This window comes from Hemiscyllium ocellatum, chromosome 11, assembly GCF_020745735.1.
Source record: "Hemiscyllium ocellatum isolate sHemOce1 chromosome 11, sHemOce1.pat.X.cur, whole genome shotgun sequence".
Classification (NCBI taxonomy): domain Eukaryota; kingdom Metazoa; phylum Chordata; class Chondrichthyes; order Orectolobiformes; family Hemiscylliidae; genus Hemiscyllium; species Hemiscyllium ocellatum.
The window spans coordinates 101,104,527-101,130,151 of record NC_083411.1 but is presented as its reverse complement, the minus strand read 5'-3'; the positions used below and the strand labels follow the sequence as shown (position 1 = coordinate 101,130,151).

At 40.4% G+C, this 25,625-nt stretch overlaps 1 protein-coding gene across 1 annotated transcript in view; it reads right to left on the bottom strand.

Moving 5' to 3' along the window:
* The window catches only part of med12 (mediator complex subunit 12), a 197,583-nt gene that overhangs the window by 88,241 nt on the left and 83,717 nt on the right, over nt 1-25,625 (bottom strand). Inside the window, exons 21-24 of the mRNA XM_060832767.1 lie at nt 18,955-19,182; nt 17,191-17,335; nt 4,872-4,992; nt 2,112-2,213 (exon numbers count right to left, since the gene is read on the bottom strand). Coding sequence (XP_060688750.1) covers nt 2,112-2,213; nt 4,872-4,992; nt 17,191-17,335; nt 18,955-19,182 — 596 coding nt within the window. The remainder of the gene's footprint in view (nt 1-2,111; nt 2,214-4,871; nt 4,993-17,190; nt 17,336-18,954; nt 19,183-25,625) is intronic.

Sequence of the window (25,625 nt, the reverse complement as noted above, 5' to 3'; positions counted from 1 at the left end):
CCCTAACAATTTAAGAAATATTCTGCCTTTTTGATTTTTCCACTAATGTGAACATCCACTAGTAAAGCACATTTATTCATATTATCTGTCTGCCATGTTCTATTCACTTAACCTGTCCAAGTCCTTTTGAAACCTCCTTGCATGCTTCTCACAGTTTGCATGCTCACCCAATTAGGTGTCATTAGCAAATGTGGAAAATGACAATTGGTCCCCATATAAATAATTTACAGATTGAGAGTAGGATGGATCTAGCATTAATCCCTGCAGTACTTGACTTGTTAGAGTTTGCCAGCCTGGGAATGCTCTTTTTATTCTTACTATCTGCTTTGTCTATTAACCAACTCTCAACATATACTAATAAATTATCCTATCCCATGTGTTCCCTTCTAATTTACTGTGTGGGATCTTATCAGAAGTCTTCTAAAAATGCAAGTACGCAATCTACTCATTCTCAACCAAGAGCATCCCAACCCAGACTCACCCCCACTAATCTTCTATTTCCTTTCACTAGTTTTGCTTCCTATAAATCTGAGATCCTGGCTAATCATTCCCAATAGTTCTAGCAGATCTCCCAGCAAGAATGTTAATCCTGTCCCTGGGAAGATACAATTTGTCTATCTTGCACATGTCTCATCTACCCCACAACTATTCCCAATGCTGCAGATATCACAATGCCTCCCTCCTTTACCAGTTTTCGGTCTGCATGTTCAATTGTTCAGCTCTCCTGTTCCTATGTTCAACCAGCACATGGGACTCTCAGTAATCCCGAGATTGCTGATTTGCAGGTCTTACTTTTCAATTTCCTTCACAGCTCCCTGAAACTTGCCTTCAAGACTTTCTCCCTAAGTCACTGAGATTGAAATGAACCAAATTTCTGGCCATTCACCCCACTGCACAGGAAGATCACGCAACCTGTTTCATCATTAATCCTGATGCCGACGGGACAACACATTATCTTGGAGTTACATTTACAGTCGCAGCAACATCGATCTGTTCCCCAAAAGAATTCCCTATCAGTACTGCTTTTCCAGTCTTGTCTTTCCCGTCCTATATATGCGGGCTAACTTTTCTACACAATGGGCAGAATTGCCGCAGGAAACGATAGAGGCAGATTTAATTATAATATTTAAATCGGACAGGTACAGGTGTCTGAGGTGTCACTGTTTTGGTTCTGATGATGCTCTTCTGAGGATCCACTACCTTCACCAGTCTCCAAAGCAAAAACTGATTTGCAAAAGCAATCAGCAAACTTGTTTGGTTTGTTTGCACTGAATGGCAGACATCCATTCCTTAACTGCCTGGATACTAAATTGGAATGCAAGCACCTCCCACAACATGTTACTGTCATTGTCCTCTGCCTCACAGATGCAGAACAGTGACTCCAGCTACCAGCAACATTCTAAACCCTTCAGCTCAAGCTTATGCAGTGCTTTTTCTTGCAGATTCAATCATCTCAGACACATGGTGCATCCATGCCTTCTCTCACTGCACAGGCTATACATTCCATTTGGCTAATCTGCCCTGCCATATTTTTTTGAACTTTACTGACTACATATTACAAATTGAATAGCTGACCAGTTGCTCACCAATCAGCTCCATCCAGCATAGAAGTAGAAGACATATACTGGACAACAAAGTAAGGAAATTAAAAAGGAATAGGAAAAGGAAAGATGAGCACCTCCTCGCCCCGTCACCTCCAAGCTGCAGAGAGATCTCTGTATTTATAATATTTGGAGCTCCAATGCTACAAGAACCAGACTGAACCAGTTATCTAATTAAGCAATGTTACTCCCCAGGTCTGAAAAAGTGTAAACTCAAAACATTAACTCTGCTTCTTTCTCCACAGATGCTGCCAGACTTACTTGGTTTTTCCAGCACTTCTGCTTTTATTTTACATCTTCAGCATCTGTTCTACTTTGCTTTCATTTTACTTTCCAGTTGAATTGATTTACCTTGTCCAAAGTTGGAAAAAACTGATTATTTTCTTACTAATTTCAGAGAAAACTACTGATCTCTTGCCCTTGGGCAAGACAGAATCCAAGCTTCAGCCAACATTTGACTTCTATGTTTCCACCAGAGAAAAGACAGCACTTGCAATGTATTTTACTTACTGCTGTCCTGATGACAAGGGTTCAACTGTGGTGTCCTAAACAAGTGAAGGAGGATTCTGCATGTTAGCCGAGCACCAGGTTCTGAATCTTGCTCACTGCATGCTGCAATATAAACAAACAATTACAGACCATGTCAGTATTTTATCAAGCAGCCAAGCATGAGAGAAGTATAGCTCCAGCAAATATACCAAGTATACAAACTGCACTACAATTTGTCAATTCCTTTGGAATGATAAATAGGAAAAGATAATGTTGGAAGGATACTGAAGATCAGTAAACATTTCAGGTGCAAGTCAATTGTTATTACTACACATTTATCAACTCTGCTGGATGCATACTCTGAGTAGTTTCAGACTCAGTGGTGAAGTTAAGACTAAGTTACAAATCTTTGCTATTACTGAACAATGTAAACTTCTTATTGACTCTTTTCAGATCTCTCAAATCTTATTTCAATCTACCCCCACCCCTCTCACCCCACCCTAGATGGTGGCATTCAATCCTTCACTGTTTGCACTGGCTCTCTGAGCATTTTAATTCAATGCCAATCTCCTGTTTTTAACTCTTAACACAAATAATAATCTAATGCCTTATTAAATGCCTCAATTGAACCTGTCACAATCATACTCCCACACAGTACATTACAAAGTATGAATAAGTCTAGAATATGGCATACTGAATTAACAACTCTCTCTCTACCTGGCTGCGAACTCTAAAGGCTCACCCACAAATACACCCAGATCTCTCTGCCTCTGCACTCCTTTTAGAATAGCACCCTTTACTTTATACTGACACTCTACACTCTTTGCATCAAATTAGTGCTTACTACTTGCTTTTCATTTTGTTTCTCCACATTATTTATGAATCTTCAGTATTCAGCTTGATTCTCAAATGTATTTTTTTTAGGTGACTGAGGGAGGGTCCTGAATAAGAGCTTTTAAAAAGAAATCATTTGCAGGATGTGCCCATTGCTGGCCAGGCTAGCATTTACTGCCCATCCCTAATTGCCCAGTTGGCAGTTAAGAGGCACCGTTGACTGAGTGTTTGGTGTCATACAAAAGGCCAAACCAGGTAAGGACAGCAGCTTCCTTCCCTAAAGGACATCAGTAAACCAGATGGGTTTTTCTGACAAACGACAATGAGAAACAGATTTATTATCTGACACCTATCATACAGATCACCTCACACACCAGGTTTGCTGCATGGCACTCTATCAAACACCTCTGGAAGGTCATGAATACCATATCAATAGCCTTGCCTTCATCAATCCTCTTTGCTACCTCTTCAAAATTTCCAAAAGGTTAAGTAAAAATTATTTTCTCTTCATAAATCCAAGACGATGTTCCTGATTCAAACTCCAAGTTTCCACATAACTATTAATTTTATTCTGGATAATTGCTTTTAGATGGCTGCCCACCAAAGTTAAACTGACTCGGCTTGTAAAGTAATTGCTGGGTTGATCGTTACAACTTTAAACAAGGACATAATGTTGTAACTCTCCAGTGCTCAGGCACCTCCCCAGAATCCAGGAAGATTGAAAAATTGCCAAAGTCCCTGCATTACACACTGATTTCCTTCAAAATCCTTGGGTCACCTCATCTGGTCACATTGCCTTATTAAACTCAAATACCAACAGCTTATTCAATATTTCCTCCTTCACAGTTTTAAACCTTTTTAGTGAACTTTCTCCACTATCACTATGGCATTGGCAACAGCTACCTCAAAAGATAAAGACAGATGCAAAGAATTTAATTAACACTTCTTATATGCCTTTTGCCCTTCTGTTGAAATCCTCTTTTTTGATCTCTGAACAACCTTCCTCCTCCTTTTACAACCCATTCACAATTGTGGAACTGATTATGGGCGGCACAATGGGCAGTACGGTGGCACAGTGGTTAGCAATGCTGCCTCACAGCGCCAGAGACCTGGGTTCAATTCCCGCCTCAGGTGACTCTGTGTGGAGTTTACACATTCTCCCCGTGTCTGTGTGGGTTTCATCCAGGTGCTCTGGTTTCCTCCCACAATCCAAAAATGTGCAGGTTAGGTGAATTGGAGAGGCTAAATTGCCCACGGTGTTAGGTGAAGGGGTTAGGGGAATGGGTCTGGGTGGTTTGTGCTTCGGCGGATTGGTGTGGACTTGTTGGGCCAAAGAGCCTGTTTCCACACTGTAGGTAATCTAAGTGATCTAATCTAATCTAAATTTGATAGAAGACTTGTGGATTTCTCTTCGTTAGCTGCCAATTTTTTTCTCAAAATCCCTTATTCCTTTTCAGATTTGTTTTCTCAACTCTTTTCTGAACCTTCTGTATTCAGCTTAGTTCTCATTTTTATTTGTTTAATGATGTTAGAAATTATAGAGTATTTCTTCTGCTATCAGTCAACACTATTCACTCTAGAATACACCATGAAAACATTAGAAAATAGAAAATTTTCCCTAGCTTGTAAAACTGCACAGTTCTCAAAGATTCTGGCTTCTGAAGAAGATTGAAAAAGTAATCAATACAGGACCAGTAACTCAATCAGTAAAATACTTAGAACCCCTTCAAGTTTCAAAAGCAGAAGATAAAGATTTTGTCCCAGTTAGATACATCCATAGTTAACCAAGGATTGAGAAAAATACCTGAAAGGCTCCTCAATTAACTGGTAGGATTAAGGTTTAATGCTCATAACTACAATCAAAGTACAGGCAGAATCTTAATTCAGTATTTCACATCCAGAATATCCATTCTTGGCACTTTCAAAAATGGCAAGATAGATGGTTACCTGCATTAAGGAGTGATGGAATTGCCACGCAACGAATCAGATCCTCCAACAAAAGACATTGCCTAGCTATTAAAATTGCTATAAATGTAGCCAGAGAGTCATGGAATGATAAATCACTCACCTGAAAAAAAGAAGAAAGTGCATAAAAAATAGTTGTATTTCCACTTAAACATGAAGTCATTATCTTTTAGATAATGCCTCCTACTGAAAACATCAAGTAACTGCTACAGGTTCAGCAACAGCAATCACCATAAGGCAGGTCACAAGTTCATATCCTTTCCCAGGGTTTCAGCAATGATACTGGCTGGTACTCCAATGTGAAGGTGGATGGAAAACCTTGTACATGTATGAAACAAATACCTATTTGCCTACTTCTGAGTCCACTATCCTTTACCTCCTCTCATACGTTTCGTTATCATTGTTCAGACAGAAAAAGACACAGTAACCACGAGTCAGAATGAAAAACACTACTTCTCTCGGTATCTGGCAACCACTCTTTCCAGAGCCAAACCTCACAAAAACAAACTGGCATATGTATTCCTGTCACAGCAAGACTGATGTATGAAGTGAGACTTAATAAGTTAGGACAATATTACTTAAGTCTATTGATCACTTGTCCCATTGTTATTTATGACTAACATTGCAGCATGTATGTTTCTATACAAGGACCACTCATCAAACTGATTCAATATATGAAGAGTTCTTTGAAATATCATCCTCAGTTCCATACTAAAGTACTACATGAATCATGACCATCAGAAAGCCAGCATTTAAATTGTGGGAGCTGTGGTCTGACAAGTATTTGGGTCCCGATGAATTTCATCCAAGAGTCATGAAAGAGTCATGAAAATAGTAGTGAGGCTGTTGAAGCATTGGTTTAAAATTCTCAAAGGTCACATGGTTCGGGGACAGTCCCATTACATAGAAACAGAGAAACAGGAATAGACAATTCAGCCCAATACTGCCCTCTAACACTAATGCCTTTTACTCACCCATCTATATAGCGCTGTATACCACTGCTAATGAGAAATCTATAAATCCAACCTCCACATGCCTCCGTAGTAGAGAATTCCAAAGGTTCACAGGCCTCAGTAAAATTATTTCTCATCTCCAACCAAAGAGACATTTCCCTGATTTTTAAATTGTGTCCCCTGGTTTTAGACACCATTTCGCCCTTCCCCAACGAGGGGAAAAACCTTACCTGCATCTATTTTGCTTAGCCCTTTAAGTATTTTAGAGCTTTTAATGAGATCACTTCTCATTCTTCACAACTGTAGAGAATATAGGCTTAACTTGCCCAAACTGTCTTCAAGGCACAGTCTAGTCAGCCTGGAAACAAGTCTTGTGAACCGTTGTTGCATTGCCTCTGTGGAAATAACACCCCTCCTGAGATAAGGGGATCAAAACTGCACACAGTAGTCTAAGTTCTTATAAAATTGAAGCTTTTACTTTTGTCCTCAAATGATTTTGCAATAAATGCTTACACTCCATTAGCCACCTTAATAATTTTTTAAGCATTCTATTGGCCTTCTTAATAGCTTGCTGCATTTCTTAAATTTATTTATTGGACGTAGATGTCACTGACTGGCCAGCATTTGTCGTCTGCCCATGGCTGCCCTCGAGAAGGTAGTGTTGAGCTGCCTTCTTGAACTGCTGCAGTTCATGTGCTGTATGTCAACCCACAATGTTGTTAGGGAGGGAATTCCAGAATTCCACCCCTGTGATAGTGAAGGAACAGTGACATATTTCCAAGTCAGGATGGCAAGTGGCTTAGAGGGGAGCTTGCAGGTATGGTATTCTCATATCAGCTGGCCTCACACTCCTAGGTGGAAGTGGAATTGGAAGGTGCTGTCTAAGGATCTTTGGTGAATTCCTGCAGTGCTTGTTGTAGATAATATATACTATTGCTGAGTGTCGGTGGTGGAGGGAGTGGATATTTGTAGACACATTGCCAATCAAGCAGCTGCTTTGTCCTGGATGGTTTGGAGTGTAGTGGAGCTGCATCTATCTCATTACGTGGGCAGTGACATATGACTTGTAGAGTCTGGACATGACTTGGGGAGTCAGGAGGTGAGTTATTCACTGCAGCATTCCGAGTCCCTGATCTGCTCTTGTAGCCACACTATCTACATGTAGAGTCCAGCAGAGTTGCTCATCAATGGTTACGCCAAGATCATTGACAATGGGGAATTCAGTAATGGCAAGACCAATATCAAGAGATAGGTGTTAGATTGTCTCTAACTGGAGATGGTCTTGGACTGGCATTTGTGTGGGACAAATGTTACTTGCCACTTGTCAGCCCAAACCTGAATAATGTTCAGATCTTGCTGCATTTGAACATGGACTGCTTCGGTAACTGAAGAATGACAAATGGTGCTGAATACTGTGTGGCAATCATCAGTAAATATCTGCGGTTCTGACCAGATGATGGAGAGAAGGTCATTGATGAAGCAACTAAAGGTGGTTGGGCCTAGGACACCAATCAGAGGATCACCGAAGATGTCTTGGAATGAGATGACTGACTTTTAACATCCATGACCATCTTCCAATGTGCTAGGCATGACTCCAACAGTGGATAGTTTGCCCACTGATACACATTAAATTCCACTTTTGCTAGGGCTCCTTAATGTCACACACTGTTGAATGTAGCCTTTATGTCAAGAGCTGTCATTCTCACCTCAGCTCTGGAATTCAGATCTTTAGTCCATATTTGAACCAAGGCTGCAATGAGGTCAGGAGGTACGTGGCCCTTGTGGCACCCAAACTGGGGGTGACTGAGCAGGTGCTGGGATTTTGATACTGTTGAGACACCTTCCATCACTTTTGCGATGATCGAGAATAGTGTGATGGGGTGGTAATTGGTTGGGCTGGATTTGTCCTGTTTTTTGTGCACAGGATATTCAAGGTCAAATTTCCACATGGTCAATTAGGTGACGGTGTTACAACTGTACTGAAAGTGATTGGCTAAGGCTGCCGCACATTCTGAAGCAGATGTTTTTATACAATTGCCAGAATGTTGTCAGGGCTCACAGCCTTTGCACTATCCAGTGCCTCCAATCAATTCTTGAAATCACATAGAGAGAATCAAATTTAGCTGAAAAGTGACATTTATGATGCTGGGGATCAGTGCATCATTCAATATTCTGGCTGAAGGTTGCTGCAAATGCCCTATCTTTTGCAGTAGTGTGCTGGGTTCTACCATCATTAAAGATGGAAATAATTGTGGAGCATCCTCTTCAGCGGAGGTCTTTAATTGTCCACTACCATTTACGACCAAATGTGGGAAAACAGCAGAGCTTAGATCTAATCTTTAGGTTGTGGAATTGGTTGTCTATCACTTGCTGCTTATGCTGTCTGACAGACAAGTACTCCTATTTGATAGCGTTACCAGGTTGAGAACTCATCTTTAGCATGACTGGTGCTGTTCCTAGAATGCCTTCCTGCATTCTCCTTTGGACCAGGGTTGATCCTCTGGCTTGATGGCAATGACTGAGTGCAGGATATGCCAGGCCATGAGGTTGTAGATTGTGCTGGAGTACAATTCTGCTGCTGATGTACAATTCTGCTGCTGATGGCACTCAGTGCCTCGTGGATACCCAGTTGCTCAATCTATTTGAAGTCTGTCTCATTTAGCATGGTGATAGCCCCACACAACATCATGAACGATATTCTCAATGTGAAGACAAAACTTGTCACCTCAAGGACTGCGCAGTCTTACTGATACTGTCATGGATAGATGTATCTGCAGCCACAAGATTGGTAAGGATGAGGTAAAATATGTTCTTCACTTTTATTGACTCCTTCACCACCGTTACAGACCAATTACAGCAGCTGTGTCCTGTAGGACCCAACCAATCCAATCAATAGTGCTGCTGCTGAGCCATTCCTGGTGATGGATGTTGAAATCCCCACCAAGAGTATATTTGCCCTTGCCACCTTCAGTGTTTCCTCCAAGTGCTGTTCCGATTCAGAGGAGTTACATGGTTACCAGCAGGTGGTATCCTTGCTTATCTCAAACCTGAAGCCATAGTACATCATGGGGTCCAGAGTCAATGTTGATGACACCCAAGGCAACTACGTATCAACTCTATGCCACTACCTCTCCTGAGTCGATCCTGCCAGTGGGACAGGAGATATCCAAGGATGGTGCTGTCTGGGACACTTGCTTGTAAAGTATGATTCTGAAAGTATGACTGTCAGGCTATTGCTTAACTCGCCTGTGAGATAGCTCTCCCAATTTTGCAGTAGGCCACATAAGTTAGTAGGGAGGTCTTTGTAGGGTCGACAATGCTGTATCTGCCACTGTTTTTTCTGTGCCTAGGTCAATGCCAGCTGGTCATCAGGTTTAATTTCTTTGAGACTTTGTAGCAACTGATACAAATGAGTGGCTTACTAAGCCATCTCAGAGGATAGTTGAGAGTTTCATAGTCATCAGTAAATTCTTAATTCCAGATTTTTTTTAACTGAATTCAAATTCCACCATCTGCCATGCCAGGATTCGAACCCAGGTCCCAGGAACATTAGCCAGGTTTCTGGATTAACAGTCAAATGATAATACCACAAGAGGATTACCTCCAAACATTCTGCATATTAGCCATGAGTGACTTAACAACAAGAACATCCAAGTCCTTTTGTACATGTACACTTTCCATTTAAGACTGGAATATAGAGAATGCAGTTCATTTCCCTAAAAGCAGAGGAGGACAAAGCAAGAAACTACATGCCAGTTAGTTTAACATCCTAAAGGGGGCAAATGCTAGAAGCTATTAAAAATGATAACAGGTCACTTGCAATAGTTCAGAATCAAGTGATTTTGTGAAAAGGAATCACATTTGATGAATTTATTGAAGTTCTTTGGGGAAGTAGCATATACTGAGGATAAAGGGGAACCAGGAGATGTGCTGCATTTACATTTTCAGAGGCATTTTATATAACAGTCTTTTTTTAAAACACAATGTTAAAACTCATATTATAGGGGGAAGCATGCAGGTATGAATACAAGATTGCCTGACTGACAGGAACGAGGCACAATGGATCTTCTTCAGGTTGGAAAGATGTAATGAATGGTGTGCCACACGGACTGATGTTGGTAAAAGAAAGTGTACAAATGAATGAGGTTCTGTTCGCCGAGCTGGAAGTTTTTGCTGCAAACAAAAACTTGTTTCGCCAGCTCGGCGAACAGAACCACAACAACGGACACCCGAGCTACAAATCTTCAACCAGACTTTAAACAAATGAATGACTTAGATATTGGGATAGCAAGCAGAATGGCCATGTTTGCTGCCAATGCAAAGTTTGGAATTTGAATGGTGAAGAAAACACTAGGAGGTAACAAAAAAGATGTTGATGAATAAATTGAGTGGATGAGACTGTGGTAAAAAGATTACAATATGGAACAAGGTGAAATTGTCCATTTTGGAAGGAAGATTATAAAAAAGCATTATCTAAACATTGCTAGATTGCAGAGCTCGGAGCTGGATCTGGCTGTCCTTGGACATGAATCACAGAAGGTTTTCATAAATTGGTATAAGTAATGAGCAAAACTAATAGAATGTTGGAATTTATTAAGACGGGAACTGAAACCATAATTAAGATGATTATGTAGCACTAGTGAGACCAGTAACCATCTGGTACATTGTGCTCAGTATGAGTTACCTTATTCAAGGAAGGAGGTATATAGTTGGAGTAGTTCAACTAGACTCAGGAGTAGAGTTGGCAAGTTGGACAGGCTAGGACTCATAACTGCTGGGGTTTGCAAGATGTGGCGGTGCCGGTGTTGGACTGGGGTGGACAAAGTTAAAAATCTCACACATTAGGTTATAGTCCAACAGGTTTATTTGGAAGTACTAGCTTTCAGAGTGCTGCTCCTTCACAAGTAACTAGTGAGACAGGATCATAAGACACAGAATTTATTGCAAAAGATAACAGTGTCATGCAATTAAAACAATATATTGAACAAAGATAGATTGCTGTTAAGTATTTCATCTTTCAGAGTGGTTTGCAGATTTCAGTTCATTAATATATAAATCCTAGAACTTCTTTAAAGTCACATTCTTGAGATATCAGGTTTTATTTTTTTTAAAAAGTGACATCTCAGCTCAGACAATGCATAAAGGCGTGAGGCTGGAGTCTGTCTATCCCAGTCTTGAGTCAGACTGGTTCTATTTCCAAAGTGGGGATTTACAAAATGTTATATGGATTGACTGCCTGCAGGTTGTGCGCTTTTTGTGCAAAAATAGAATGTATCTACAAATATAAATTCACCCCACAGACCTATTTGCGTGCATGTACGCACAGGAGGGGGGGGGGTGGGGGTCGAGAGAGAGAGAGACACAAACAGAGAGAGAGAGACAAACAGACAGAGATAGAGAGAGAGAGAGAGTGGCAGACTGAGAAAGAGAAAGAAGAGGGAGATATCACTGTGCAGTTGTTTCAGTGACATACGAAGATGCACAAAGCCAACATACCTCACCATCCCATCATGTCAGACAACAGAATCCTGTGTGAGAAGCTCTCTGGCTATGTTGAGGGCATCTTGAAACCCTCTATACAGGGGACTACAGATTTCTTGCAGAAACTCAGCACCCACGGACAAGTCAAACCAGGAACATTCCTCATCACAATGGATGCTTCAGCACTCTACACCTGCATCCCCCACAATGATGCCATTGCAGCAACAGTCTGAGTACTCAATACCAACAACTGCCAATCTCAGAGCACCATCCTATAACTCAACCGTTTCATCCTCAATCACAACATTCTCACCTTTGACAATCAGTTCTTCATCCAAACACTCATAACAGCCACAGGGACCAAATTTGCACCCCAATATGCCAACATTTTCATGCACAAGTTCAAACAAAACTTTTTTGCTGCACAGGACCTTGAACCAGCACTATACACCAGATATGTTGATGACATTTCCGTCTTCTGGATGTATGGCGAGGAGTCACTAAAACAACTGCACAGCGACATCAACAAGTTTCATCCCACCATCAGACTTACCATGGACTACTTTAGTATCTGTCTAAATCTTGGACACATAAATCTCAATCAATGACAGATATTTCAGTGCTTCACTCTATCGCAAACCCATAGAAAACCTCACTATGCTGCACTTCTCGAGCTTCCACCCTAAACATATTAAAACAGCCATCTCCTACAGACAGACCCTCCACATACACAGGATCTGTTCAGATGAGGAGGAACGTATTGGACACTTAAAGGTGCTGAAGGATGCCCTCATAAGAACAGGGTATGATGCACAACTCATCGATCGCCAGTTCTGACGTGTCACAGCAAGAAACTGTAATGGCCTCCTCAGGAGGCAAATACAAGATGCAACCGATAGGGTACCCCTTGGTGTTCAGTACTACGCAGGAGCAAAGAAGCTATGCCATGTTCTTCGCAACCTGCAACACGTTATCGATGAGGATGAGCACCTCGTCAAGACCTACCTTACACCTCCATTTCTCGCCTTTAAACAACCACCAAACCTTAAATAGACCATTGATCACAGCAAACTGCCCAACCTTCAGGACATTGACCACAACACCGTACCACCTATCATGGCAACCATTGCAGGACGTGTCAGAGTGTCGATACAGACATCACCATTACATGTAGGGGCAGCATTTACCATGTACACGGCAGGTACTCATGTGAGTCGGCCAACTTCATCTATCTCATACACTGCAGACAAGGATGGCCTGGGGTGTGGTATATTGGCGAGGCCAAACAGACACTACGACAACGGATGAATGGACACCGCACAACATCGCCAGATAGGGATGTTCCCTCTCAGTTGGGGAACTCTTCAGGAGGCAGGGACATTTGGCCTTGGATCTTCAGGTGACCATCCTCCAAGGCGGACTTCAGGATATGCAATGATGCAGTGTGGCTGAGGAGAGGTTGATAGCCAAGTTCGGTACTTATGAGGATGGCCTCAACCTAGATCTTGGGTTCATGTCACACTACAAGTGACCCCACTACAAACACAAATAAGCACACATACGTATACACTCTTACGTACACTCACACTCAAGCAGACACTCTCTCATACACATTCACACTCACACCTGCATGCACACCTTCTCACAGGCTTACTCATGCACACAGTCACGCAAATAGGCACTCACACTTACATGCACACACTCACTCTCTCTCTCCCTCATGTGTGCGCGCACACACAAGTCTTTGGGGTGAATTTGTATTTGCAGATACATTCTACTTTTGCTCAAAAAGCACACAACTTGCAGGGAGTCAATCCATGTAATATTTTATAAATTCCTACATTGGAACTGGAACCAGTCTGACTCAAGGTTGGGATACAGACAGAGTCTAACCTTATAACTTTAATACATTGTCTGAGCTGAGAAGTTGCCTTTTTCACAAAACCTTAAGTTATCTCGAGAATGTGACTTAAAAGAACTTCTGGATTTACATATGAATGAACCAAAGTCTGCAACCTATTCTAAAACAAGACAGACTTAACAGCAATCTAGGTTTGTTTATTATATTGTTTTAATTGCATGACATTGTGATCTTTGCTATAAATTCCGTGCCTTATGATTCTGTCCTACTAGTTACTTGATGAAGGAGCAGCCCTCTGAAAGCTAGTACTTCCAAATAAACCTGTTGGACTATAAACTGGCATTGTGAGATTTTTAACGGGGACTTTAAGGATAAGAGGCAATTTGATTGAAACATTTAAAATTATGAGGGGTCTTAACATGATATATTTGGAGAGGACATTTTTTGTTATAAGAGAATCTAGAATTGGGGATCACTGTTTAAAAAATTTAGGGTCACCCATTTTAAAGAAGGAGTAGGTAAATATTTTACTTTTGAGAGTTTGCCAGTTTTTGGAACTCTTCTTCAAAAGATAGTGGAAGAGTTCTTGAATATTTTTTTAAAGCAGAGATGAATAAATGTTTGCTAAAAAGGGTTGCAAGATATCAGGAGTAGGAAGGAAAGTGAATTTGAGGCAAAACTCAGATCAGCCAAGGTCTTACTGAATGGTGGAGCAGGCTCAAGGTGCTGAATGGCACACTCCTGCTCTTTATGTTTATATAAAGGCAAAACAACAACAGGGAATACAGATTTATCCAGAGTTTAAGAAGGAAGAGAGGTAACCGATGGAACAGTCAACAAAGGAGAGAAATATTAAATAGGTGGACTTTGGGAAAAAAAATCTAAAGCTTCTGCTACAAATCAGAAAAAAATCTGATACTTATAAAAGTGACCATGAAGCTGTTGGACTGGCATAAAAACCTAACTTTATTTTGGATTTCCTCACCAGAATTGCTCCAATATCATGACAAAATGTTGTCTGTTTACTCCAAGAACTGTATTAGTTGGTAACGAATTAGAAGTCCACAATCTGCAGACATTCTCTCCAACATTTTCTTTTGTTCTTTCTTGCAATTTGTTGCTAAGGCCAGCATTTGTTATTTATTCCCAATTCCCTTCAGATGATGGTGGTGGTGAGCTGCCCTCTTGCACTGCAGTAGTCTATCTAGGGCAGGTATGCTCAAAATGTTGTAAAGAAGAGTTCCAAGATTATGCTCCAGGAACAGCGAAGGCCATTTGTCACTGACACCCACAAAGCATGAAAGAACTAAGAATGATGAAATTGAGGGAGCCCTTCTGAGTTGATATCCACCAAATTGTCCTGTCTTTGTCCAAAGTTTGCTGAAACACAAAATTATAGTCAAGGGGAACTAGTTTGGTCCAAAACAGTTTAAAGGAGTAGCACCTTTGAATGTAAATGTGTTCAGATAGATTTTGCATTCTTTATTCTTGTCAAGGTGCGACAGTTGCTGGCAAAGCTGGCACTACTACTTCTTTAATTGGCTATGAACGGAATGGCTTGAGGTTGCATTTCAGAGGGTCATTTTGAGTCAACCAATTAGATCTATGAAATTTTGATACATACAATCAGTTGTTAGTATCTTACTCATTAACTTAGAGTTGAGTGGCTTACCATAGTTTGAACAATTTCTTATATTTTACCAAATGAAAACACTATTACTCCAATGTCAGAAATCAGGGGTAGGTTACTTGTACCTGCTTGTATTTCTGTACCCTTGTTCTTGTTTTGTAAGAATCTTAGGGTTGCGTAATTGTGATAAATTGATATTATTGACAAAACATTTGCATTGAACAACACTTACAATGTTCCCATCTTGTAATAAGTTTTACTACTGATTATGTCTGTTGTGAGCATGTGTTAATAGTTTTTGACTGGAGCACAAAGGTTATATAGCAAAGCCAAGGCCACAGTCAGAGCAGCCATGATCTTGTCAAATGGCAGAGGATTGCTTGAGATGCCAAATGGTTTATTCCTGCTCCTAACTCATTTTGATTGGACATTCGCATATATCCCATACATAAGGAAATCTGTCATCATATTTGTTCTGTCCTTGTTATATGACTCTTGTATCAGTCGTGACTGGATTTTAAATGCCCTCTTAACTCACCGAGCAAGCTACTCAGTTGTAATGGAGAAATTCCATTCAAAATAAAAAATGGACACAAGTTTTGATGGTAAAAGTAGACAGTAATGGAAGCAAAGATTTAGGCTTCTCCAGAGACTGTGCAGTTGATTATACATTTGATTTTGAATTCTTTGGCTATAGTGCTTAATTTCAGTAGCTTGACGTTTAAGGAAGCGCCTGCATAATAAATAATGAGCCACTAAACTTGCCTCGAGCAGCATTGAGCCATCGATTGTATTGAGCTTTCTGTATTACTTACAAGATCCAGCACGACTGAAGGAACTACGCATCAAATTTAAAAGTGGGAGAATTGCCATGGAGGCATATTAATTTGCTGAGATTAATCTAGTGGGATGAAACAACATCTTATAATCCAATTCTTTAAGTCCAATCCACAAATTTGACCAGATTTTTCAAGTTAGTCAATCATATTCTTTTTAAAATAGCATTCAGAAAGATTTTCAAACTGGGAAAAACATCTTGATCACCACTATGTACTTCTGTGAGGAGAAAGTGAGGACTGCAGATGCTGGAGGTCAGAGTCGACAGTGTGGTGCTGGCAAAGCAGGAGCAAGAGAGTTGACATTTCAAACATAAACCCATCATCAGGAATGTTACTTCTGTGTCAGGTACAGCACTGGTCTTACAAGTTAAAACTTGGTGTTCTACACTTTCCGATCAAGCATTGCAAGTCAATATGATGCTGAATACATGCACAGCCAAGATCATTCTACCCTAGTTCTTTTATGTACTTCAGCCCTAACATCAGAGGAGTACCTCTGACTTAGCCAGTCTGACACTGTAAATCGCCACACCAATTCTCCTCGTGACCAGAACGAGACAGGCAATGAAGCCTGAATTATGCAGGAGCTTGCTGCAAATACCAAGTGCTATAAAATGGATTGCAATGGTACAAGCACATTTCATACAAATCCTTTCCAAAGTCTGATGAATCTTTTCATTCTCCTAGAATTAGATGCAGTTCATAGAATCCTTACAGTGCAGAAACAGGCCATTTAGCTTATTGAGTCTGCACCAATCTTCCAAATAGCACCCCATGCAGATCTAATTCCAAACCCTACCATAGCTAAATTACCATAGCCAGTCTGCACATCCCTGAACACCATGGGATAATTTAGCATGGCCAATCCACCTAAGCTGAACAACCTTTTACCATGCTAAATGACGCTATCTTTGGACTGTGGAAGGAAACCAGAATACCCAGAGGAAACCCATGCAGACATGGGGAGAACGTGTAATCTCCACACAGTCACCAAAGTCTGGAATTGAACAGTGGTTCCCCAGCACTGAGCAGCAGTGCCCATTAATTCTAGAAATTCAGGCAAGTTTTAATGCCTGAATAAGAACTCAATTTAATGGCACCTTTGCACTCAAAACAGATAGGTTACCAATATTATATACAGGCACACGCTGATTTACGAGCGACACTCAACTAGTGATTGTGTTAGAATGAAATGAGGAAAGGGAAGAGAGTAGAAATTTTAGTAACAGGTTTGATTAAAAGTCAAGTAGATCTCAATTCAACTTTCTCTACTTTACCAGAGAGGCAGCCAGTTGTTTCATTAACCATTGCCGGTAAAATTTTCTGTTGTCATTTTTTGACTATTAAGGAGTCGTCCATAACTGAATAACTAATAGATCAGTGAATTTTAATCCTTAAGGAGACATGCTTCCTTTCAGTGTTCACCTTTTGTGGTAATAACTGTTAATACTTATTAACTGAATTAACAGGCACACCAAAAAGTCAAAAGATGAAGTAATTAAGAAATTAAAAACCTGTTTTATGAAAGTTTACTTACATCAACATTGCAGAGAAGATCATTGAAGCCACAAGTTCCATTATTAGATGAACAGCACAGTGCCTTGAGCACACCAAGCCACTCTGCACTGAGAGCCTTGCAATAGGCAGTCAGCTCTGCACACAGGATAGCAATGTCATTCACACTGAAAAAAAGAGATAGGTCAATTTTTACAAATACAGAGATGAATCAGGCAATTTAATTTTAAAGCAGCAAATATGATCCAGAAAATAACATTTCGCAAGCTTGCATTTGTACTCTTGCAGTTACAGGTTCTGTGCCCATATACAGAATAAAACCATAATTTTTTCAGCCCCAAGATAAGATTTTAATATTAATTCAAAAATAGCAGCAAAATGTCAATACAGAAGTGCAGGAGGAACAGGATGATACAATAAAACTCCATTCAAAAATAGTAGCAGAAAACACTTGTCAGTTGCATGTCTTCCCTTTAAGTGAAATAAGACTAGTTCACACAATTAAATCTGCAGCAATGTGACATAATTTGACATCAGGTGTCTAAGTCTCAGTCAAGATGACCTGAGAAAAGCAAAATGGGGAATGTGCAATTGGTACCGGTCTTCTCAAAGTGAAGTTCAGGGATATTGTTGAGATAAATTGCAAGCTTCATTTTGCAATATTAAAACTGACTAAGTATTTTAAATGACCAACCCAAGCTCAAACGATGGTTGAGGGTGTTAGGGGCAAGCAAATATTCCATCCTTCAACTTGATAAGGCCATAATAAAGATCAATTTAGAAATTGAATAGCAAGGTTCACAAATCAACTGAGGTTCTGATAATACCAATGTTTGGCCCAATGGCAATACAATGCCCAAGTAAATTTGATCTAGTTGCTTTATATTCAAATCTAAATTCTCTATATTATTAAAGATTTTGGATTTAAAAAACATTTGAACCTCAGCGAAAACCATCTTTACTAAATGAAAGACTGAATTTTTGAACACTGCAACACAAAAGAGCTTTTTTTTGCTTTTGAGTGTTGGAAGGTTAAATGGGAGCAGTGGAACAGAAAAGAGAAGTACCAGAATATGTTAAAATTGAAGTCAATTGACAGTATATTCTTGCAGGAATTGGTAGTTTCTTCATAGAAGTTTACAATCCCTGTTGGTCATTAAATGCCTGTGACCATCCGCAGGCTGCACTATTTCTAGCCATTTACTGCTTCATTATTTCTCCATAACAGCTCCTGCATTGATTCATCCAATATTCCCAGATCAAGTGTGGCATGGCATGGTAAAATACAGAATACAGTTTCCATTGCTATATCGCAACAAGGCTCAACTTCAACATCAAATCAGCAATTATTAAGTATCAGTGTGGCACTTCTGTTTTCTTGGTCAATTGTACTTCTAGTGTGCTTGTGAGGATTGCCAATTTTGTACAACTGACTTTCCGAGTAAATTTAATATTGGACCTCTGAATTCATCAGAAGTTGGAAGTAAAGGTGGGCAGTGCTCATTTCGCTTCAAATCACAGAGAGAAGACACACACCAAATAATTCTTCTGACTTGAACTTTAATCTAGACTCTTAATGTGAATGGGTGATGATATAGTAAAAGGAATAAGTTCATCAGCCATTCTCTATTTTTACAAACCTAATGGATTGATTCTGATTTTCTTCTCATATCAAATGAGCTGGTTTATAACTTTAACTGAAAAAGTGCTTACCCATCTTGCCACATTAATTTCTCCATAGATGTCAAATTAGCAAAGTAGAATATAATGTTAGTTATGCACTTACCGATCAGGATCGTGATGTCCCACACAGACATGCATAAGTGCGTTGCAAACAAAGCTGTAACGATTGGCTGGGTTCTCATTCAGGATTTTACCAAGCATGGAGTAGCTGAAGTTGTGGGCAGAAGGGTTTTCAATTGCATCAATCATGAATTCAGGTTCCCACAGCATGTTGGAATCAGAAGGATCTATATTACTGTAGATGGTGTTCTTGACTTTGGAACATGCATCACTTGGGACAAAAATAAACAATTAAATATCATTAAATTTTAAATGCAAAAGGTTTTATAATTTGTCAAAAGACAGTGAGTAACAGACTATGGTCTGAAATTCTATTCAAATCGAATAATAGACAGGTTACTTTACATTATGTCCAAGAGCAAATTAGCTAGTTCCACACCTCATTTCATAGCCTAGAGCCCAGCAAATTTAGTCTTTTCAATGCTTATTCATAGAGACATAGAGATGTACAGCATGGAAACAGACCCTTCGGTCCAACCTGTTCATGCCGACCAGATATCCCAACCCAATCTAGTCCCACCTGCCAGCACCCAGCCCATATCCCTCCAAACCCTTCCTATTCATATACTCATCCAAATGCCTCTTAAATGTTGCAATTGTACCAGCCTCCACATCCTCTGGCAGCTCATTCCATACACTTTTTCATTGGGAATAAAGGGCTTATGCCCAAAATGTCAATTCTCCTACTCTTTGAATGCTGCCTGACCTGCTGTGCTTTTGTAGCACCACACTCTTGATTCTAATCCCCAGCATCTGGAGTCCTCACTTTCTCCTACAATATTTCAGTTTCAGTTTTATTAAAACAAAATACAATTCTAAAAAAACCAGTCTCAAGGGAATTTAAACAGATTCAGCGACGGGCCAAGGAATGGCAAATGGAATATAATGTGGAAAAATGTATTGTTCCCCTTTGGTAGGAAACACAGAAATCCATATCTTAAATGGAGAGAGATTAGGAAGCATTAATGCACCAAGCAATTAGGAAGGCACAAAGGGTGTTTAAGGTTTTATTACAAGACATCTTGAGTATAGGAATAAGTGTGACTTGCTGCAATTGTCCAGAACCGTGGTGAAAATGAACCTAGAGTTCTGTGTAGCTTTGATTTCCTTTTCTCAGGAAAAGCATACTTGCCAGAGGCAGAGCAACAAACTTCACCAGGCCAGATACTCCTACTATCCCATCAATAAGGAGGCATCAGGAGATTTGCCCTATAATCTCTCAGGTCTGGAGGAATGAGGGGGCGATCTCATTCAAAGTATAGAAAATTCTAGGAGTCAACAGACCACTAGCTGGTGTTTCTAAAACAAGGCTTCTCAACAAAGGGACCCAAATTGTGGTTGAAAGGTGAAATTTTAGATTAGATTAGATTCCCTACAGTATGGAAACAGGCCCTTCAGCCCAAGAAGTCAACACTGACCCTTTGAAGAGTAACCCACCCAGACCCATTCCCCTTCCCTATATTTAAACCAGATTAATGCACCTAACATGAGCAATTTAGCATGGCCAATTCACCTGACCTGCACGTCTTTGGATTGTGGGAGGAAACCGGAGCACCTGGAAGAAATCTGGAGGAGAAGAAGTGCAAACTCTACACAGATAGTCGCCCAAGGCGGGAGTCAAACTCGGGTCCCTGGCGCCCCTTTGGGTCTCAAAGCACCACCCCCTCCAACCAGCTCTCATTAGTCGGATGCTCCTCTCCTCATATCACACTGCTTACCAAGAGGTTGCCTCAATTTTCAAGTGTCAAAAGGTGATCATTGTTGGAAGTCATTTAGGAAACATGATCTAGAACCAGGGAACAGAGTTTCAGAATAAGAGGTAAATCATGCATGTGTGATAGAAGGAATTCCTTCACTGAAAGGGTGAAGCAGCTTTGGAATTCTCTATCCCAGAAGACTTGGGACACACAGTTATTAAGTACACTCGAGACAGAGATGATAGATTTCTAGATAGTAAAATGGAGTTGAGATCAGTCATGATCTAGTTGAATGGTGCAGCAGACTCAATGAGCTGCACTGCTCCAATTTTCAATCTTCTATGTTGACCCCAAACCAACATTTTTCTAAAGTTCATCATAATTTCTTCTATTTTCTGTGCTTTGCCTCTATTTTTAAAGCCTTAGAGCCTATGTATTCTTAACAACTCTTTCAACCTCCCCTGTCAACTTCAAAGTGTGCATGTATAACCAAAGGTGCTTGGGTTCTTGAACACTCTTTAGAATTGCACCATTTGGTTTATGTTGCCTCTCATTATTCTTCCTACCAAAGTGTACGACTTCTCTGCACAAACTTTTCCACATCAACTACCCACCCATTCAACCAGTCTATGTCTTCTTAAGTCTATCACCACCTTCTTCACAGTTCATAATACTTCCAAGTTCTGTGTCATCTACAAATTTTGAAATTGTGCCATGCACACCCAAGATCATTTATGTAGATCAAGAAACGCAGTGGTTCTTATTTTGATCCCTGGGGATCCCCACTGTATATTTTTGCCAACGTGTAATACAGCACGAAAACAGACTCTTTGGTCAAATATAATCCCAAATTAAACTAATCCTCCCTGCCTGTTCCTGGCCCATGTCCCTCCAAAGCTTTCCTATGTATGTATTTGTCTAAGTGTCTTTTAAACATTGTAACTGTGCCCACATCCACTGCTTCCTCAGGAAGTTCATTCCACACCTAAACCATCCTGTGTTAAAAAATTGCCCCTCATGTCGTCTTTAAATCTCTGTCCTCTCACCTTAAAAATATGCTCCCTTGTGTTGAAATCCCTATGTAATGGAAAATTACACCTATCTTTAAGCTTCTCTCATGATTTTACAAACCTCTATAAAGCCATCTCTCAAGCCCTACGCTCCAGTGAAATGCCCCAGCCTTTCTTTAAATCCAAACAAAAATCATTAATCAATACTCAGTTCCCTATTACTCAGTATTTATGCTGCTACTGTTTCAACTTTCCTGGCAAGGCTATTATGTGGCACTTTATCAAAAGACTTCTGAAAGTCAGAGTACACCATATAGAACACGTTGCTTCCATCCCTATTAGCTCATCAATGAGCACAAAGATAGTTAAGCAAAATTCACCATTAACAAGTCAGTGTGGTTTATCTTTATTTAATCCATATTTGTGCAACTTTGCTGGTAACTTTATGTCAAGTTTTTAAAAGCTTTCCACCACAGAGCTTAAATTGACTACTCTGTAGTTACAAGACTTACCCTGACATCCTTTCTTGAAAAAAGGTGTAACATTTACAATTCTCCAGTTCTCTGGTATCACTCCTGTACCTGAGGAGGACTGGAAGATTATAGTCAGAGACCCTGTAACTTACAACTTTACTTCCATTAGCAATTCCAGATGCATTCCATTAGTCCTGATGACTCATCAATTTCAAGTACAGCCAACCTAGTTTCTCCAGCATCAAAAGAATCTCATCTCATTCAACATGGCTTCAACAACTTCTATTGCCTTGGTACAGACAAATGCTGAAGCACCCATTAATTATCACAATATCCATGTGCAAATCTGCTTTTTGGTCCATGTTCAGTTGACCCCACCTCTTGTAAGTAATAAAGTTTGACATATGTCTGAGAAGGCTTTTGGATTTCCTTCTACATTGACCGCAAGTCTCTTCCCTTATCTTCTTTCCAATTCCCATCTGAATTTTCTCAGCATTTTCTTATTTTCTCTTCAATTAACAACCTGACATGTCCCTTTGAAAACAAGGAACAGGAAAGGCATGATGCGTGAACCGTGGATGACAGGAGAAATCATGCGACTAGTGGAAAGGAAAAGGGAAGCGTACATAAAATCCAGGCAGCTAAGAACAGAATGCGCCTTGGAGGAATATCGGGAGAGTAGGACTAATCTTAAACGAAGAATCAAGCGGGATAAAAGGGTCATGAAATAACTTTAGCAAGCAGAATTAAGGAGAATCCCGTGGCCTTTTATTCCTATATAAGAATCAAGAGAAAGGGTTGGTCCATTAAAGGATAAGGAAGGAAAGTTGTGTGTCGAACCTGAGAAAATGGATGAGATTCCCAATGATTACTTCGCACCAGTGTTCCTCAGTGCGTTAGAGACTGAAGTTTATTTACTCTGGATCTTGTTGACATAAGGAGTGAAGATGTGTTGGGTAGACTAAAGGATATTAAGGTGGACAAATCCCCAGGACCAGGTGGGATCTATCCTTTTATCTTAGCCTGCTGGACACACTTTCCTCATTCCTGATGAAGGGCTTATGCCCGAAACATCGAATTTCCTGTTCCTTGGATGCTGCCTGACCTGCTGTGCTTTAACCAGCAACACATTTTCAGCCCAGATGGGATCTATCCCAGGTTGCTGAGGGAGGCAAGAGATGAAATAGCTGGGGCCCTGACAGATATCTTTGCAGCATCTTTAAACACAGGAGAAGTGCCGGAGGACTGGAGGGTTGCTCATGTTGTCCTCCTGTATAAGAAGGGTAGTCGGGATAATCCAGGTAAATACAGAAAGTTGCTGGAGAAGATACTGAAGGATAAAATCTATTTATATTTGGAAAAAAATTGGCTTATCAGTGATAGGCAACATGGTTTTGTGCAGGGGAGATCGTGCCTTACCAATTTAATAGAGTTCTTCAAGGAAGTGACCAAGTTGATAGACGAAGGAAGGGCTGTAGGTGTCATATACATGGACTTTAGTAAGGAGTCTCAGAAGGTTCCCCATGGTAAACTAATGGAGAAAGTGAAGCCACATGGTGTGCAGGGTGTTCTAGCTAGGTGGATAAAGAACTGGTTGAGCAACAGGAGACAGAGAGTAGTAGTTGAAGGGAGTTCCTCGAAATGGAGAAAGGTGACCAGTGGAGTTCCACAGGGATCAGTGCTGGGGCCATTGTTGTTTGCAATATACATAAATGTTAGTCTGATCAGTAAGTTTGCAGATGACACGAAGATTGGTGGAGTAGTAGAAAGCATAGGGATCTGTCAAAGAATACAGAAGCATATAGACAAACTGGAGAGTTGGGTGGAGAAGTGGCAAATGGAGTTCAATGCAGGTAAATGTGTGGGGATGCATTTTGGGAAGTCTAATTCTAGAGCGAACTATACTGCAAATGGAAGAGCCTTGGGAAAAGTTGATGAGCAGAGAGATCTGGGACTTCAGGTCCATTGTACCCTGAAGGTGGCTGTACAGATGGATAGAGTGGTCAAGAAGGCATATGGTATGCTTGCCTTCCTCAGATGGCAAGTATTGAGTATTAGAGCTGGCAGGTTATGTTAAGATTGTACAAGACATTGGTTCGGCAGCATTTATAATACTGTGTCCAGTTCTGGTTGCCACATTACCAAAAGGATGTGGGCGCTTTGGAGAGGGTGCAGAGAAGGTTTAAGATGATGTTGCCTGATATGGAAGGGGCTAGCTATGAAAAGAGGTTGAGTAGGTTAGGATTGTTTTCATTAGAAAAAAGCAGATTGAGGTCTACAAAATCATAAAGGGTATAGACAGGGTAGATAGAGATAAGCTTTTCCTCAGGGTGAGAGATTCAATAACGAGAGGCTATGTGTTTAAGGTGAGAAGTAAAAATTTTAAGGGGGATATACGCTGCAAGTACTTTATCCAGAGGGTGGTAGGTGCCTGGAACGCGGTGCCAGCAGAGGTAGTAGAGATAGGTACGGTAGATTCATTTAAGGTGTGTCTGGACAGATGCATGAATAGGTGGGGAGCAAAGGGATACAGATGCTTAGGAATTGGGCGATAGGTTTACCAGTGGATTTGGATTGGCTTAGGCTTGGAGGGCTGTTCATGGGCTGAAATTTTCTTTGTTCTTCTCTGTTCATAGGAGTCCTATGGAGACAGGCCCTTTGGTCCAAAGTGGTCATGCCGACCAAAATATCGGCCCATGCTCACCCTGCATTTGGCCAATAGCCTTCTAATCCTTTCCTATCCATATATTTGTCCAAATATCTTCTAAATGTTGTTAATGTCATATTCACTCTTCTTCTGCTTTATCTTGCCCTTTCATTCTTTTATCATCTAAGGAGCTCTAATTTTGCTTGATCTACCTATCCCTTTCATGGTTATTAACCTCAACATACCTGAACCATCTCCACTTTAAAGGCTCAGTGGCAGGCAAAGCTGGAATGCAACAATGTTTCATTCTATTTTACATACAACAGAGCTCTTCTCAATTTTTTTTTCATATCTTGACTTGAAATTAGTCTATGCATTTTCCCAATACTAACCTGGAATAAACCAGCATCCAAGACTGCAAGGACATTTGCTATTCAATGGCGCATCTCAGTAGAATTAACATAAGCAAGATAACAGTAATGGAGAAGTGAAAGGCCCTAAAAAGAGTGAAAAGTTACCAAGAGCAGATGGTTTTATCACCGGGTTTTAAAAGATGTAGGATAGAACATTGCAGATGTTTCAATTATAATTCAGGAAGGAGTGGCATCATGGTAATTACTCAACTAGTAATCCAGATCCCCAAGCTCTAATCTACAACAGTAAAGATCACACAACACCAGGTTATAGTCCAACAGGTTTATCTGGTAGTACAAGCTTGTACTTCCAAATAAACCTATTGGACTATAACCTGGTGTTGTGTGATCTTTAACTTTGTCCACCCCAGTCCAACACTAGTGGCTCCACATTTAATCAACAATGTTCTTTGT